This window comes from Megascapheus bottae, chromosome 11, assembly GCF_031878675.1.
Source record: "Megascapheus bottae isolate mThoBot1 chromosome 11, mThoBot2.hap1, whole genome shotgun sequence".
Taxonomy (NCBI): Eukaryota; Metazoa; Chordata; class Mammalia; order Rodentia; family Geomyidae; genus Megascapheus; species Megascapheus bottae.
The window spans coordinates 2897423-2916147 of NC_143519.1; the positions used below are offsets into that span (position 1 = coordinate 2897423).

The window sequence follows — 18725 nt, forward strand, 5'->3', positions numbered from 1 at the left end:
TCAGTAACATGGGGGGGGGGGAGAGAGACTTGAGAGACTTTTAATTTCTTGGAATAAAGGGAAGATTAATATGGGACTGCCAGAATCCTGACCTCCCACTGAGGCAGAGCATCAGGCCCCCCCCCTTTTGGGGGGACACCATTGTCCCATATCCAAAGACCTCTCTGAGTTCTCACACTTCATTCTGACAGCATCTCCATTTCTTTAACAATGTTTATCAGTTGCTGAAACTCAATATCCTTAGCAAAGGACAATTAATCAGAATTAGCTTGTCACAAAGGCACAGTGATCCTTGTCTTCCTCAGGATTTCAAAAGGCTGTCCCTGGGATGTGACAGCCACCCTGTTACAGCCCTGTCCGCCAGAGCCAGAGAGAAATTTCTAGTAGGAATCTCTTGAAATTGTGATGATTGAATATCAAACTAAAAGTTATATCTCTTTTCCTTGAACATTTACCGAAAGAAAAATATAACTTCCTATAAAATAGAAATGACTTTGAATTATATATATTTTTAAGTGAATTTAATATTGGCAAAAATATTGAAGGAACTACTCTGAGACATATAAAAATAAAAATCAATAATTACTGCTGCACATTCAAGCATCTGCCATTTAAAATGCTTTTATGTCCATTATTTTATTTAGGGGAAATGACATTATGGCTTTTGTCCTAATGCCATTTTTAAAGGCCATTCTGGCTCCCCCACCCCTTTCTCCCACATCAGTCTTGGGGCTTGAACTTGGTGCCTGGGCACTGTCCCTGAGCTTTTATGCTCAAGGCTAGGACTCTACCACTTTGAGCCACAGAGTCACTTCTGAATTTCTGGTGGTTCAGTGGAGATAAGACTCTCACAAACTTTCCTGTCTAGACTGGCTTCAAACTGTCATGCTCAGATTTCAGCCCTGTAGTAGCTAGGATTACAGGTGTGAGTCACCAGTCTGTTTTTGTGTTGTCACAATGGGGCCCCTTTCTGTGTGATATTTAACATGTACCAATTACAGGACAGCGTCTCTCCTGGGAGCCATGCTGCCTTCTTCACAGTCAGCTGGGTTTTGATAGGACAGGGATTCAGATTCTTCTTTGATGACTACACAGATACTATCTGCCATCAAAGAAATCTCTCTGGATACAATCTTCACTTGATAAAGAGAAAATCAGTCAAGGAATTTCTGGGACTTGGGTGGAGTTACAGAAACTTTGCTGGCTGGTGCTCATTTCTCAAACCTTGCCAGAGTGTAGTGCTGGCCAGATGTCATCAAATGTGCCCTTATTCTGTAGCCAGGGCACAGAATGCAAGTCCAGGGTATAACCTTACTGTCTGTGCTTGTTTCAGGGAGCAGGAAGCCTGGATACTTGCAAAGCAACAGATTAAAAAATGACAAGATATGTAGTTTCCACTCCCAAACTGTGATTTAGATAAGAACTTCATCTACAATGTGATAGGGAATCTACCCAGGAAGGCATAGGTGGTGTCTGTAAACACTGACGAAGCCACATACACATAGCAGGTCAAGTCCCCATGCTTTCCAGGGCTCACTGTTCTGCCCTGATGAGGAGCCATGATAACACTGAGCCCACAAGCTCTTAAACTCAGGGAACATGGAATGATCTGTAACGTGTTGACACATGGTACTTACCTTTCTGGCAGGTTACGATCCTTCGCTGCAGCTGGAGACACAGGTCACTGAGCTGGTCCGTGTGCCAGTACTTCAGAAATACTTTGTGAGCACCCATCTAAAACACACACACACACACATACACACACATACACACACAAATCAGGGATACATTTCCTCTCTCATAGATGGCACAGGGAAGATGGGAAAATGGTCAGGCCGGTGATTTTCCCCGTAGAGGAAAGGTAACTATGCATCCCTGTATTTTTTTTTTCCTTGCCAGTCTCAAGGCTAGAGCTCTACCACTTGAGCCTCAGCACCACTTCCGGCTTTTATCTATGTACATGGTACTGAGGAATCCAACCTGGGTCTTCATGCATGCTAGGCAAGCACTCTACCACTAGGTCAAACTCCCAGCCCCACCCCTGTTATTTTTAACCATCATCCTGTCTCTACAAGTCTCCAAAGGTTGTGTTCTAATGTATATGCCAACAGCACATCCGCCTAGCTGCTGACATGTACTGATACCTGTGTGCTGCTGCCACTGAGGGGACACCAGGCCATGGGCTCAGCTCTTTACCTGAAGGTACCCTGGCACAGGGAATAAACCCTTCCACCCAGAACCAAATCATGATGGTGCCAATATCCCTCTTCTGCCCAGTCCCAGCAGGAAAAGAGAACATGCACTGATAAGCCACAGAGATCACAACTGAGCATCAACCTGACACCCTCAACATTTCCCCACGACACTGTGCAGTACCAGACAGAAAGTCAGTATAACTCTGGTTACTGAACTTCAGCAAGCAAGTACAAAAGCCTCAAGAAAGTGATGTCTCAGTACGAATTTCCAGCTCAGAGTACAAATGAAGCACTGTCTGCACCCACACTTCTTAGTAGCAGGCATCTATCTCCCCAGAATGTTTATGAAGAAGCATGAAGTCAAATCAGTTTCCATGTCAAACATCGGAGACTTCTGAAATGTATTGGTACAAAGGAAGAGAGCGCCTAACAAAAATCCATGAACACCGCAACGGTAAACTACATTCTGGAAACTTTTAAACTTATTTTTAGGAACAGATTAACCGGGGGGTTGAGGGGTGAGGAAGACCTCACAGGCATCTCAAGAGCTCACAGGCTGGTGGGAAACAGACTTGAATTCCTGCAGAAGAGCCCACTGCAGTCCAGAGGGGAGGCGCCAAGACACCAGAAGTGAAGGACACCTGCCTGCCATCCGTTCATGACCCTATTCTTGGCACTGGAGACACACACCGGTACCACTGGCAGACGACGAACACGCAGGCTGCGAAGCATAAGTGAGCATGCCACAGTGCTAGCACCCCACCGCCTTCGTCACAGTGGCACAGGAGACTGGTGAGCATGCACACGCCATTAGGCGCTGGAGGTGTTTATAGGTCACACTGGTCTTCAGGGTGCTTAGTTTGAGATGCTTTACGATCCTCTTCACAGGAAAATCAAGTTTGATCCAAACATATTGTGTCAATTCCACTTTTCCTGGAACTCCTTCCTGAGTGAAATTGCAGAGTTGACCTAAAGCCCTGGACTACCATCAGACTGATGTCCTGCCACTGGGGAAACCTCTGAAAGGCCTCTGGCAGACTAGCTGCCACCGTCCTTTAATTTTCTTTGACTTGGGTGACAGTTGGACTGGGCACACAGGTGAGTGTAGGGGTCTCCGGTGTGTTCTTGCCTTTATCTGCACTGCATCCCATGTTCTCACCCACCTTACAGTCCATATGCAGTCTTTTATTTTCCTTCCTTGGTGCTGACTTCCTCTGGCATTGGCAGGAAGAGGGGGTGGTCCTGTGTGGGAGGGCGTGGGGATGAGGGGCCCTGCGCCTCTGCCCTTCACTGACTGTGGGATGGGGGTCAGGGCAGGGAAAATTCATCGAAGCCTGAGTTCCAAAATGGCACCACACAGGAGCAATGGCCAACACGCTGGCTGTGGTCCCAGATGATCCGAGCCAGCCTCGTCTATGGGTCAGGAACGGTGGGTCAGGAGCACGGGCATGGGGCTCCATCCTGAAGCTAAGTGGAGATGCCAGGCAGGAAGGACCGGACCGGATGAGCACAGGCCCTCTTTGTGTCGTTTCCCACCAGGATTCCACACTCCACGTGTGAACACTGCGTGAGTCTGGAGATATCTGTCCGCGCCGAGCTCACTGTCCACTGGGAAGAACACTGGCAAAACCCCATGCTTTGTGCAACGCGGAACGGATGCACAAGTTGCATGGTGTTTGAGAGGAGGGAGCTGTCGTCAGAGGTCAGGCAGTTGTCCTAGAGGGCTTGGACGGATTGGGCAGGGTTTCCAGAACATCTGGAAGGGTGGGAGATGAATTTGAGGCAGAAGAAGCAGCATGGAAAAGCCTGGAACCAGGATATCCCATACCCTGGGGTCCAGCCATGTCTGCTGGGGGTGGAGAAAGCAGCTGGCACAGAGGAGGGCAGCACTACCACAGGCGCTCTGGGAAAGCTGGACATTTCCCTCAGCACAGTCAGGTTCCGCTAGAAGATTAAAGGAGATCCAGGACAAACTAGAACGATATAACTCTTTTGTTTGGATGAAGGGTGGTTGTGCTGGGCTTGGGAGGTAGCACGCCTTGCCGGTGATGGAAGTGTAATAATAAGTGGAGCCATGGGAGTCTCACACTGGTTTATCTACTTCCGGGAGGCTTTGGCCCTTGCCCCCTTGTCTCAAGAGCCCGACCAAGGCATCTTTAGTTCTCTTGCTTCAGGGAAGCCTATGTTTAACACTGGACACTTCATACCTCCTGAGGATTAGGCACTGCTACTTTGGAAATGCACAAGTGGTGGGGATGTGGAGACAGTGGATGCAGATTAGAAGGAACAAAAACAGGAAAAGGAGACAGGAAAAGAGGAAGGAAGGGAAGAGGAAGATAAGGGAGGGGAAGGGAGGAGAGAGGAAGAGATGTAAATCAACACCTGAGTCAGGCAAATAAAACAATGTCATGACTTCTGAAGGCTCGAGATCTACAGTGTCATGATGGCTGATGGCAACATGGCAGCCGTCGTGACACGTGTCCCGTGGAATGGCTGTCGCTGTGGAGTCGGCGACAGTGGGTTATATTTGATTTTATAAGTTGAAGACTCAATGAATCAGCCCAGATCACTTAGACATTTGAGATTTGCAACTTTCTCTCCTGAAAGGCTGTTTTTCAGCAACTGGCAACAGGGAGAGGTTGGGATGCCCCCGACTGCCTCTTCCTGTGACTGCGGGGAGACAGCATGTTCCCGTCAGAGACGAAAGCTCTCATGTCACGCTGACCCTGCAGAAGCACACTATCTCTGAGTCACAGCCATCCCCCTCTTCATTAGAGATCCATTAGACATGGATTTATTCTTTTCAAGTGACAGGTTTTGGAGGAGTTAACGTAATTGGCATTGATGGCTTCTAACGCTCCTGTTTTCAGGGAGCACAGGTTGTGGCGGCAGACAGATGCTGAGATGCTGGGATGGTGGTTGGTGGGGTGTGGGTGGCCCGGAGGTTGGACCAGGAGGGAACTTGCAAGCAATCTTGTGGATTGCTTGTCTTCCTTTGAGCACAGCTGTGAGGAGTGCTATGCCATCCTGGCAGTACCTGTGAAGTAGCACTTACAAAAGAAGCAATGCGGTCGTTAGTTATCCTGTGGAGGTTCATGTGAGGCATGGGTTTCCTGCCTTAATGAAGTCAAGAAGGATGAAAATGATGGGTGTGGAAATAATGTTCCATATGGGCAGAAGAGAGAAAAAATTCTCTCAACTAAAGCCACGGATTTGGAGAAGACTCAGCTTTTTATTTTATTTTATTTTATTTTATCAGTGTCCTAGTAATTAATTTAGCCCATTCTTTTACTGTACCTGAAGAAGAAAATCAGCATTTGTTTACCTGGGGAACAAGTGAGGGAAGGAAATTCACGGTGTGTGTGTGTAGGGCTTTGCTTCAATCAAAAAGAATGGTGCATTTAAATGACCCAGCTGAAGGATAAGGTGTTTTTGGTGATCCAGCGAAGTGGTTTAAGTGGTTCCAATGATTCCCCCAGGAAGTGAGCCTTGGAGGCACCAGAATGGACTCTTGGTGCCCAGAGGCGAGCAAGGAGACTGTGGCTATGGCTCTGGGCAGCACGCCTTCTGCATTGCCTCGTTCAACTGCTGCATTCTATGAGGGAGGAGGAGAGGACTGTGATTTTCAGAGATAACCACCTCTTTGTGGTCACCCCATCAGTAGTTCAGGGGAGCCAATTAGTCCTGGACCTCTGGGAGTTACATGAAAACATGCAGCCCAGCTGGAAGCTTTGGGAAATAAGCCATCTCAAATGGCCGTATGCATGTTCACCCTCGGGGGCCGTGTTCAGCGCCCCAGTGTGGCTCCAGGGTGGAGACCTGGGGCGTCGGCCCCAGGCCAGAGCTGTCATGGGGTGCCTGTGTCTCTGTGTCCCACAGACAGGGTCTACAGGACTGTCCTGAAGCCCGCCTTCCCTGACAGGCTTCCTCTGCTCAGTGCTTGTGATGGACTCCCCACAAGACGGTGAGCCAGACTCAGAATCCCCCAGTACAGAACCCCCTCTCACTTCCACACTCTTTTGGACAAACTTACTCTACACAATGCTCACAGAGGTCCAGGCTGATCTTATGCCCCATCCCTAGCCTCCCCACGGCCTGCAGGTTTGCTAGCACCGGTCTTCCATGTCTTCCTGCACATGAATCCGTGTTCTGTATTCTTTTCTGGGTGAGTAATGGCCGTCCATCCTAGATGCTCTCCAAGCACCCCACGGCAAGCGTGTCACGTGCAAGACATTTATAACAATCCTCCTGTCACTATCGCTGTTTCTTTCTGGACTAGCAGGGATCTTATTAAACATAACCACATTTATTCACCTCTTCTCCTCCGGGTCACATTTAGTGGTCCTTGTTTATAATGTGAATTAGGTCATTAAGATACAACACTGATCTAACATAAATCTTAAAACGCTTCCAATGTATTTAACTAGTTGAGAAATCTATATAATTAAAATACATCTAATTTGACTCAATAAATGAAGCTGTTAAATTTTCATCTTTCTAGGGCCACCCTCCTGTAGAGCAAACCTTCCATCTATTTTATTATCCAGTGACTTTGATCATACTGGTCTTGAACTCAGGGCCTTGCTCAGCAGATGTTTTTTCCTCTGAGTCATGAATCCAGCCCTTTGGGGCCCAACTATTTTCAAGGGAGGATCTTGCTTTATGCTAGGCCCAGCCTGGACTGATCGGTTCTTATTTTGTAATTCCTGCTGTAACTGGCACAACAGGCACACAGCACAATGCCCAGTGTCTTCCATTCAGATGGAGTCTCTTGGATCTTGCTGTCCTACCTGCCTGGAGCCACCATCTTACTGAGCTCAGCTTCCTTTGTTTCCCCTCTTGCTGGGATGACAAGCGCACAGTATGGTGTCATCTTATCTACTGACATGGGATTACTTTTATATTTTTTGTCCATCCTGGCCTCTGAGATCCTCCTGCTCTCTACCTCCTTAATTACAGAGATTACAGGTGTAATCTCTGGAGTAATTTTCTATATCTGCAGAGATCTACGTTACACTTCTGTAGATAATCTTTACACAATTATAATAATATTGGTATTGGATGTCTTCCTTTATGCCTGTAGAAGTTCTGCTGCAGATGCCAGTGACTCTGATTCAAACAATTTAACTATTACTGATTGGAGTTAATCTCCCTGACTCTGAACACATTAACACTACACTAGTAATTACTCTTAGCTTAATGACATTGAGTTGTCTCTTTTGGTGTCTCTCCTTGGTGTATTCACTTTCCAGCGATGTGGTGAGTCTCCTGTGAGTGCCCCCACCCCCTACCCACCTGCTCCCAGCTGGTGTGCCATCTAGCTGTCCTCGTGAAACAAACAATGCCGTCCTCCTCCCATGTGTTCTCATGTCTGCAGTGTTACCTCCTCAGATTTGTTTTCCTCCTGCGCATCCAAGAATGTCACTGTGCTCCTTTCAAAGTTCTGTTCCTTCTATTTTTAATCATGAAAAACTTTCTGTGCCTCTTAGGTTTTCTTTTCCCCAAGAGAATCACATTTCTCTCCCCCACCATGTTCTCATGTGCTAAGAGCAGCAGCTAATCAACCATTCCTGGCTCTTTCTCCTTGAAGGATGAAGGGGCATTGCACTTACATTTCTCCTGAATCTCCTCACCCATCCACCTTGCATCTGTCTGTCCTGTACATACATTCACCTGTCCCCTGATTCCCTCATCTGGTCATTCCTTCCTTTACTTGTGCACGAATCAAGCATTTGACAGGGCCTGCACTCGCGAGCCCCTCCTCAGCCACAGGTGGCTCGGGATCAGCAGAATACACGCCACGGGCTCAGCTCAGTAAAGCAGCCGTTTACCTGGGTTCCTTTGCTCCAGGATGAATTCATGTCAGGTTCCATTTTCTGCTTTAATCAACGGACTTTCTAGGGATGACTGCTGCCTAATACGGGCGTGGATATTTAACCATTAATATCACAGAATGTTACATTTTCATGGAAAATAGAAATCTTTTCCTAGGTAGCTTGGCTCTGAATGTCTGAATGTACACTTAAACATGCTTGAAGGATAAAATTTATTCTAAAATACAAGTTCTCTGTTATAAATAGACTATTCTTGAAGTTTAACTTCAAAACAGAGACGATAATTATAGCCACACACATCTAATAGATGTAATACTGTGTCTTGTGGTAGTAGAAGAAGGTGGTTTGGTTGAATTACATATAATTATAGGGTAGGAAAAATTAATTATTCTCACCTAGAACAGAATGGCCTGCACAGCAGGTAGTGATGAATAAAAACTACTCTTTTGAGTTCACTGTGAATTAATCACTGTGTGATCCTATATATTATTTCATTACGGAGATCACACCAATGCAGTCAAGAGTGCTTCAAAAAAATCCTCCTGTCTTTCTGGTTCACCTGCTTGTGTTTGAATGTTTGCTTTATTTCTAAAAATATGGTCCTCATGGCACCTTCTTCTGAATGTCTGATCCTAAAATTTTCATCCTTAAGAACATTTTTAGAGTCCATTTGGTTCATCCTCTGTCCTTTGTCTAATCACCTTGTCACTCTCCTTCCCGACCCTAATTCAAATCAATGCATATACAACATGGGGGGAGAGAGTGGGAGAAAAATGTGGAGGGGGTAACTATGTTAGAAAATAAATATATTCATGACCTTACATGTGCAACTAATCCTTCTGTGCATCACCCTGACAATAATATTAAATTGAAAAAGAACATTTTAGGCTTTCAAAAGGTCTCATAGTGCTGTCTGGTTTTGCCAGTCCTTGTGCTAAGGTGGGCTCATGTTGGGTGGTGAATCGTGTTAACTGTTTAGAACCATCTTCTGCATTCAGCTCCTAAAGACCCAGGCTTTCCACCTTGTCCAGCACCACACATAATTTCTGGAGCCAATTCATACTTGGTTAGCCGGGCTTGCGCAGAAGATACCTGACATGCATGATGTTCTGGCTGCAGTGGGGCTCTGGTCTTCAGGTCTAAAAAGTCTCATGTGCACAAGCCTGGACTGGAGGACACAGAACACTGCCTCCCTGGCTGCTCTGTCCCATCCACCATCACTCTCTTTCGGGGTTACTACAGACATCGGTTTGTGAACTCCTGCCTTAAGGCATGGATGAGACCACACTGCTACCTTCTCCAAAGTTCAGCAGCTCTGATGAAGCTGTCCTGGAACTCACACACAGGCTTATTGTACACAAGGCTTGACATGGAAACTCAGCCCCCCAATGAACGAGACAAAACTGGTTCTTCATGGGCAACCCCCACCCCGAGCTTCTTATTAATTATAACATAGGTCTGAAATGACTCGGTGAACTTGGGCCGGGGAAGCAGACTGGCAGTGTCTGAATCAGGCACTAACATGAGCACTGTGTTATGAGAAGTGGTGAGGAGACACATATTGCCCAGTCGAAAGATCATAAATCATTGCAACAACAAAGGCATCCCTGGTTTCTCCCCCAGCCCCAGACAAACTGTAAGCCATTATACTTGCTACAGAGCCCTTCAAGAACACAGGTTCATAACTGCAAGTCTGGAGGAGGGGGCTCTGACTGATTTCTGAGATAGTAAGGTTGGACTAAGAACAGGCATTGTGCATTTTTATTTAGTATTTATTGAGTGCCTTTTATTATTTTAAACCATTTACCTAATGAAATTGAGATTAAAAAAAACCAATTACTTTAAATGGAAAATTTATTTCAGTTGCCATAAAAACTCAATTGTGGATAGTTTCATTTCCAAAGGAAAAACAGTGATGGTGACAGTCAAGACAAAGGTAATTATACAATCAACATATTCTGGTCAAGTGTGTATTGTATGACAAATCCTGCTGAGATTGTAACACTGAAACCTACACATGCATATACAACACACACAAAGACACATGTGTGCATAAGAACACATAAACATTTGTGTATGTACACACATATACAGGCATATATAAACACATACGTACATGCACACTTTCAAATTCACACACTCATACACATGAAAATATGTAGCAAACAAGCATGCTCTCTGTCTTCAGGAAGTCTGAAGTGAAAAGAGAGAGACAATGTAAGCATTTAAGATGTGTACTATTGTTTTTGATAAACAGAGTGGAAAGGCACCAAACGTTTGGCATATGGAAATTTAGCTCTGGGTAGTGTTTTTTGTTTTGTTTTCAAATTTCTTGTCAAGAATACATACTATTTTTAGCAAAAATATGTTGATACATATGTGTACGGGGTATGTGCATGAGTGTAAACAGTCACTAGAAAGAAAAGAAGGAAACAGAAATATATGCATGCATAGTAACTCCAGTTAGAAACTACATCATGTTGAGATACCTTTAAATCTCTAAAGTTCATTTTCATTATTATTTTTAATCAACATTGATCATTCCATAGAAAGGAACATGAGAGAAAGACTCATTTTATAGGCTATTTTTTCGCTTGTAGTTATAGCTGATTTATGAAGTGCTCCCAGAGAATAGAATAAAGGTTATAAACCATTAATTTATTGTTCTAATAGAGCCAAAGGCCCTAATACAATTGTCTCATCCTAAAGATGTAAAACACAGAAGTAAGGGGGTGGGTTTTTTTTTTTGCTTTAACTTTTATTATCTTTTCTCCACTCTACCACTTTAGATTAATGAAATCATAAATCTTTCATCTAACTGATTTTATTTAATGTTATGGTAAAATGTTAATCTTGCAGTTCTCATCAGTGGCAGAATGAGTCCTTCCGAAATCATCTATTTCATATGGACACAAAATGAAAGATCTGGGTCCTTCTAAAAAAGTTACAGGCAGAAGGCAGTGATAAGGAGAAAAACTTCTGAACCTCTAGTCCGGTTCGTGGATAAACCCTAAGGTGGAGGGAGAATTCTCCTTACTAAAGTTTGAGGTCAGTTTTCTAAATGCCTCTTGTTATTTCTTGGAGTAAGAAATCCACATCTCTCCCTCTTTCCTTTTCTACTTCTTTCTCTCTTTCTCTTCCTCTCTGCTTCTCTCTCTGTCTCTCTCTCTCACACACACACACTTACAAACACAGGTTGCCAGGTAGACATCTACATTACACACCACAACTGACGTTCTCATCTCCTTTCTTCCTTCCTGTCTGTATAATCTTCAGTAACTCCCCCAAAATATTCCCTCAGCTGACTTGGGATGTGTAACATTAAACTGCTACCTGACCACTTCCACGAGGTGTCTCAGGTACCTGCCACCAAGGACAGCCTAGGACACCCTTTGCTACTACAGCCCCCACCTCTGAGGAGCAGAGAGCTGAAGGAGAAGAACCCCTTCTCAGTGCCGCTCTGAAAGCACTCCGGACCTCGGTGTGGGGCCAAGCCACCGCTCCCACTCTCAGGTGCCTGCTGCCTGGCACACCTGGCACGGCAGAGCCCGCACCCACTCCCACACATTTGTTCCTCCATCCGTCCTCCCTCCAGATGGCCGCAAAGTGAATATAGCATTCAAATATCCACACAGAAGACATCCCTCTATAAGCAGTTGATGCAAATGAAATGTGTGAAAATTAGATTATTTCTCTACTTAGAATTAGTTTCAACGGTTTTCATTCTACATGAATGACATGGCATGCAAAACAAGCTGGCTCTGAGGGTCTAAAGGTCTGCCGTGCCCTCCTCCTCTGGCTGAAGCCAGTCTTGGCATAAAGCATCTGAGAACAGCACTGAATTTTTTTAAATGCATGCATTTCAACAGATACCTGAATAATAGAAATAACAATGAGGGAAACCATGGAGTCTATGTTCCTGTGGGACTGGTTTACTTCACCATACAGGAAGAAGCTGAGCCAAGTGGACTTCAGGGTAGGGAAAAAGGAGATTTATCCTTCTGGTGGTTGTTTTTAGTGTTCTAGGTGGAGGTATTTTTTTACCCCTGTTTTCTTTTTTTCTCTTTTTCTTTTTTCTTTCTCTTATGGTTTCTCCTCTATTGTTGCTTTATCTGACTTTGCTATCTGTTGCATTGTACATACTTATTTGCTTATTTGAGTCATGTAAGGGAAGAGGAAAAACAAGGTGATGAGTCAAATGAGAAAGGATGAGCCAGTGTAACAGCGCTATTCACAAGCCAAGATGCTGGGAATGAACTCTACAACCTGGGGGGGCGGGGAGGACAAGTGGGAGAAAACATGGGAAGGATTAACAGTGTTCAAAAAGTAATGTGCTCACTCTAAATGTCACCCTGACAAGAAAAAAGAAAAAAAAGAATGGGAAAACAAGATGAGGGGTGGGGGTGGGGGGAGGGAAATGGGGACCAAGACATGAGAAAGGGTATCAATGTATGTGAATTAATGCACCTTCTATCTGGTGAATATAATGTAATCCTTCTATTAATTACCATAAAAATACATGAAAAAAAGAATAAAAAAGAAGTAATGTACCCACTACTTTATCAATGTAGCTGTAATCTCGCTATACATCACTATGACAATAAAAAAAATTAAAAAAAGATAAAGGGCTGACAGCTTAGGAATTCTGGGCATCATTCATTTTCAGACTATGACTTATTTTTACCAATGTGGATGTTTTTCTTCAGTAATGAAGCAAACACAGTCTTTGTTTTATAAAGACAAACTGTGTCTGGTGAGACACACTAGAAGTTAGTTGTATACATTCTTTTTTGTATTTTTTTTTTTTGTCTTCTGGTAGTTGCAGGGTTTGAACTGAGGGTGCTGTCCTGAGCTCTTTGGCTTAAGGCTAGCACTCTACCACTTTGGGCCACAATGCCACTTCTGGGTTACGGGTGGTTAATTCATTAGCTGGAGATCAGAGTCTCACAGACTGGCTTCGAATCATGACCTGGTGTGAGCCACCAGCACCTGCCTTCTACTCGGATTGATGGAGGGGACTTCCATTCTCCTGAAAGGAGACGTTATCAAGTCTGCCTTTCGGATTAGAATGCAGCTCTGGGGAAAACATCACAATCCATCATAAACACGAAGAAAGAAAGGCCCAACAAGGAAAACACCATACTGTTTCCCCCCCTTTTCTGTATAAGAAAACTGCCTTATGTGCATGCACATTCGAGGCTATGGGAAGAGAACACACTTGAAATTACCAAGACCCATGGCCACCAGTTCAAATCCTGGCAAGTGCTGGGTCCCTTCCGTGGAGTCTGTGCCAGCGGTGTTGCAATCACCATGGAAACTACATCCTGGGTGGCAGGAATGCTTTGCAACAAAGCTATGGACTACACTTTTCCACCAATGCCTTGAATGTACACTATGCAAATCCAGACTAAAAGTATAATCTTCATTTACTTACAAATTTCAGAATCATTTCTCATCTCAGAAATAATGTATTGATACGTCTATTTATGTTTATAAAATCATACATAACCCTTAATTCAGAACCATTCTTAGATATAAGCACGACAGTATCAATTAAGGGAAATGAAGTATGGTGAGCTGCGGCCAGGAATTCAGAAACAAACCGCATGTGCAGAAACACAGAGGTGCGACCTCGTCTGCTTTCATCCTCACACTCCTGCCTAAGTCCTACTACAAGGGAAAAGTAAAGAGAAGAGCCGCTTCATCTGACCTGGCCTGCTGGCCCAAAGTGACTGATGTGCTCTAAAAACCCAGGGAGGGCATCGTAAAAAAAAATGTATCTCAGAAAAGCAAATACTTGGGAAGATCACTCCTGCCCTCATGGATAAACATCTGTTTGGTGGCAGCATGCATTCTTTCCTGGGAGAAATGCCCAAACATAATGGTCAAAAGTTTAAAGAGCTGATCCGTCTCAGAGACCCAATGTCCAAGTAATAAAAGTATAACACCAAGAGCAATTTAAGAACAAGGATAAGCACTTATCTTAGAATAACTTTAAGTCTGACCCTGCCTTCATCATTCGTGTGTGTGTGTGTGTGTGTGTGTGTGTGTGTGTGTGTGTGTATGTGTGTGTGCCTCATTTCAACGAGCCCAGTGTCTGTCCCTTTAAGAGCACCCACCCTCCCCATCCTCTATCTACAATGTGCCTCTGCCTTTTCCCTTGCCTTCTTGCTTACTCAATAAAGTTCTGCCATGTTTTCTTACCATTATGACTTGTCCAGACTTTGTTATTCTGTGATCACAGACAATGACCCTAAATAAAGTGTCCTAAATAGAGGGACCCTTTGGAAACCCTCTGCCAGTAACACTATCAGGTTTTTGTTGTAAATTATATCCCATACAATATTCAGCCGTGTCGGAGGCTTCCTGTGCTGGACCCACTTTGTGGTCTCGTGTAGAGACAGGAACAAGGGCAGACCTGACGTCGTGGGGATGAGCTGTGGTGTGGAGGGAGAGGCGAGGGTGTCAGTGAAGGGAATGAGGGCCCAAGGGCAGAGCGCAGAGCCAGCCCGGAGAAGGGGAGGGGCCGCAGGAGGGGGCAGTGGAGGAGCGGGTATCCTCACTGTGGGTTGGCACGTAAGTGAAGTCAGACGCCTTGAAGATGGCATTGGTCTGTCAACCTCAGAATAAGGTGGCTCCCAACTGCCTGCGCTGGGGTCATGGAGCCCTGCACCTGCACTGTGACTGGTCTTCCTTCCTCATGGCTTCCTAAGGTCACCTCTGGGTGCTAGCCAATCCCGACCTTGCTGTTAGCTGGCTTCAAAGTCGATGGGATGGCGGTCTTCCTCCTCCCCCTTCTTCTTCCCCTCCCCTTTCCCTCCTCCTCCTCCCCCACCTCCTCCTCCTCTTCCTCACACAGGGCTGAGAGTCAGGTGCCAAGGACTCTGAACAGAATCAAGCTGCAGCCAGAAGTTGTCACTTGATGCCCTTCATTCACAGAGTGAGTAAGAACCAAATGTTTTAAAACCTCACTGAATACCAGAGCAGAGTGTTAGAACACTAAAAGAACACATGAACGTCTTTGATCAGAGCCACACTGCGGTGCCACCTTACCCCCTCCAACATCCAGACAAAGTGACTGCAGACAGTGGATTAGCAGATACGGGTAAGGGGTGGCGGGAGAACAGCGCAGAGGAGGACTGCACCGGGCCCAGGCTGGCGCCTTCCCGTGCAGAGACCAGAAGGACAGGCTTCACCGGGACACTGGTCCGAGAGACCAGGACCCTCAGAAATTCCATTTCCTCTCATCCAAGAAATCAGCAGTGATTTTACCCCACCCACTTTCCTCCTGCAGGTGGCACACAGAAAGGCTCATACCAAACACAGTAAGCAAACACCCTGAGTAGCTGTGATATTTGCACAAAGAGAATGATTTTTATTTATTAAGTATGGAAAATTCCTCCTGCACTGCCTCCAAACTCAAGACTGTAAAAGGTAAACCATTTCACAGGTCACAGGTAAAAACAAGAGCATCGGGCCTAGGCGATCTTCTCTTTCACCCCACACAGAAGGAAGCATGGAGGTTTGTGTGTAAGTGGCTAGAGTCTTGGAATTGCAGTCGGATCGTTTAAGCCTGTTCTTACACTGGGTCTAATCCAAGCTAAGACCCTGCGGGTTCTCCAAGTCCCATTCAAACAACAATGGAAGTGTCCTATGTCAGTTAGGAGAATTGGAGTTCCAGCTAATACTGCATACAGGTTTATAGAGTAAGAAATGATTCCACGGCTAGCCTGTAGCCTTGTTTCTGAAAATATAGAAAAGAATAACCAGTAGTTTTACACTAACCACTTGGGGGTCAAAAGATGGGCATTGACTGTTTCACGAAATGACAAATAGTAACTTGAGGCAGAGTGACAATCTGTCATGAGACCTCAGGCCTTTATTGTCACCTGCCGTGGCTTCAGTCAGACAGCTTCATATTTAAATGCCTGGGCAGAGTAATGTCCTGGAAGAGTCCACGGCAGCCCTTTTTGCAAACAATGCCTTTGCTTTGGAAATGGAGGACTCTCCCTTCTGAGGGGGGAAAATGTGATTTCTAACAAAAATTCTTTTGTTGTCCAAATACTAGTGCAATGTGAATTAGCTTTATCACCGTAGTCAAGTCTGTGTCCGCTGCATAAAGTCCATGAAGGAGCTTGGAGGAGCAGTTTTCCTAATGAGCTGACAGAGGATGTCTAAGCAGATGTGGTCAGCAAATGAATCTAGCTGTCAATCTATTTATCTCTCCTCTTTCTCTCTCTTCTACTCTCTGCCCTTTCCTCCATTTCTGGCTCTGTCTGACTTGTTCATCTGGTAATTTCAGTTTCCTTGTAAGGAGTTTAGAAAAAGTGAGGAGAAGTTTGTTTGCCCAGTACATTTTTTTTAACCGAGTTTTAATATACGTCCCCAGGTACGATTCTGTGCAGTCAGTACTTCAAGACCCCAGCCCGGACACAGATCTTGACGCCACACTGCAGAGGACAGGGGGAATCTCCTGATTAGCATCACACTCCCTGCCAGTCACTTTTTAGTGCAAGAAATTATTCTCCTGGCTTCTGAGTGTGTGTGTGTGTGTGTGTGTGTGTGTGTGTGTGTATGTGTAGAATGTTGATATATATGAGTCTATCTATTTACATTCATACATAGATATATGTATGCTTTTATTTGTGAGTATTTTTCAGAGGAGAAATATGCAACCTGGAAATCTCAACATTATGTTATTTATGAGCCACTACTCTACAATTATTTTAAAATCCCAGCCATGATTCAGTGGAAACGACTTCAGTTACCTCCAAGCTTGACAAATCATGCTCTCTGTGAAGCCCACGTCTGGATGACAAGCTCCAGCGTGGTGAGCTAACATCGCTCGTGGTTAGTAATTCCTCCTTCCTCCTTCCTTTTTTATCCTATCTCTTGGCACCAGCGTGCAGCCATGACAACTAGAGTGAGTAAGCTTCCTCCTTCAGAGTGTGATTTAAAGTTCAGCTGCCATTATTAGTTTAAAGATGAAAGGAAGGGGGAAGAGAGAGCAAAGCAATCCTCGGAGTGGTGCAGACCGGTACATCATGACTCATCAGTCCCAATGTCCCCAGCTTTGTCACAGACCGAGGAGTGAGGTGTGACAACCCGGTATTCTCTGCCACTTTCAGACGCAGTCGCAACTCTGAACCATCTGCTCATGCCATTTCAAAAGCAAAGCCCTCATTTTCAGTCTCACTAATCATCATTCACCCTTATTTGTGGGTGTCCTGTCCATCGTATGCAAAGGGATTCATAGCTGCTTTCCAGTATCTGGTTATGATTCACCTATGATCTTAGGGACTGCTTTCTCTGTGACCCATTCTCTAAGTCTCAAAACTCCAAACACTGAATATCCCTTCCCTACCAGGTCTCTTCTCCCTCAACTACATTAAGGATTATATTCTGATACTGTTTAAGGTAGTTAATAAAATCCAGAACCCTCTTCTGACTCTCGTGCTAGTGTTCTGCATGCTATTTTTATGCCAGTCCTGGGGCTCAAACTCAGGTCCTGAGCACTCTCCTTGGCATTTCTACCACTTGAGACACAGCACCACTTCCGGCTTTTTCTATGTATGTGATACCAAGGAATCGAACCCAGGTCGTTGTGCATGTGAGGCAAGCACTCTACCACTAGGCCACACTCCTGGCTGTTCTATGCTTTTCGTTTCAAGTGATTTCCTACCTTGTGTCCCTAGACTGGGTTTCATGCAGAGTTGGCCACAGGAAAATGTTCCCAGTCTTGAAGCTTTCCAGTACCCAATGGGCCCCAGAGATTGGAATGGTAGCATGTACGGCAAGTGGGGTGCAGGACAAGGAGACGCGGGAAGAAAGGGCCTCCACAGGACTTAGATGAGCCTGACAAGTGCAGGCCCTGCGTGAGGAGACAGCCGCTGCCCCTCGTCTGCAGGCCGCTCTGCCTTCGGCTACCATTACAGTCGCACATGGAGTGCTCCATGGAAGCTCGTGTGTGGAAGGCTTTGGTGCTTGATTTGTGGCACCATTGGGTGGCAGTGGAATCTTTAAAAGATGAAACCTATGGGAGGAAGTTAGCTCAGTGGGAGCGTGCCCTTGAAAGGGACATCTGGACACCAGAGACCTTCCTCTCTGTCCTCTGGACCACAGATTCCTGCTGTGACCCTGGGACTCGCCAAGACCCAGACTCATGGCACCAAAACACTATGAGCTGGGGTTGTATACCCAGAGACGCTTTTCCTTCCCGTGAGGCGCTGATCTCCGTTGTCTTGCCACAGTGATGGGAAGCTGACTCACAGAACAATGGTTTATCATCTCAAGGATGAGCTTTAAGACCCAGGCAGACTGAACAGAATCCCCCCTACCAATGACGAAAGCACACGAACAACTGCCAGATTGCCTCTTATACTGCCTCCAGGCTGTGGGACCCACAGATCCTGAAGGCTGACCGACGTGTCTTCCAGGATTACACTTAACGCTGCACCTTGCCAAAGACATCAGAGAACGTGTTTTTTGTCAGGAAGATGGCACTAGTTTCCACCATGCCTCAGCTCCTGCCTTTGAAACCCTGAGCTGGAGTTTGCCGGCGCGTACATCACCAACCTGCCAGCCTTGCAGTTTGCAGCGCTGGAGAAGCAGCCGACATCTCTCCGCAGCACACAGATCCTGCTTCTCACCCAGGAGCACCACAGCCAATGCTTGGTATCTGTCAAAACACCAGCAA

General features: G+C 45.5%; 1 protein-coding gene across 1 annotated transcript in view; it reads right to left on the minus strand.

Annotated features, from left to right (window-relative positions):
- Myo16 (myosin XVI) overlaps positions 1-18725 on the minus strand; it is a 337213-nt gene that overhangs the window by 52416 nt on the left and 266072 nt on the right. The window contains exons 28-29 of the mRNA XM_090341887.1: positions 18605-18707; positions 1638-1734 (exon numbers count right to left, since the gene is read on the minus strand). Coding sequence (XP_090198013.1) covers positions 1638-1734; positions 18605-18707 — 200 coding nt within the window. The remainder of the gene's footprint in view (positions 1-1637; positions 1735-18604; positions 18708-18725) is intronic.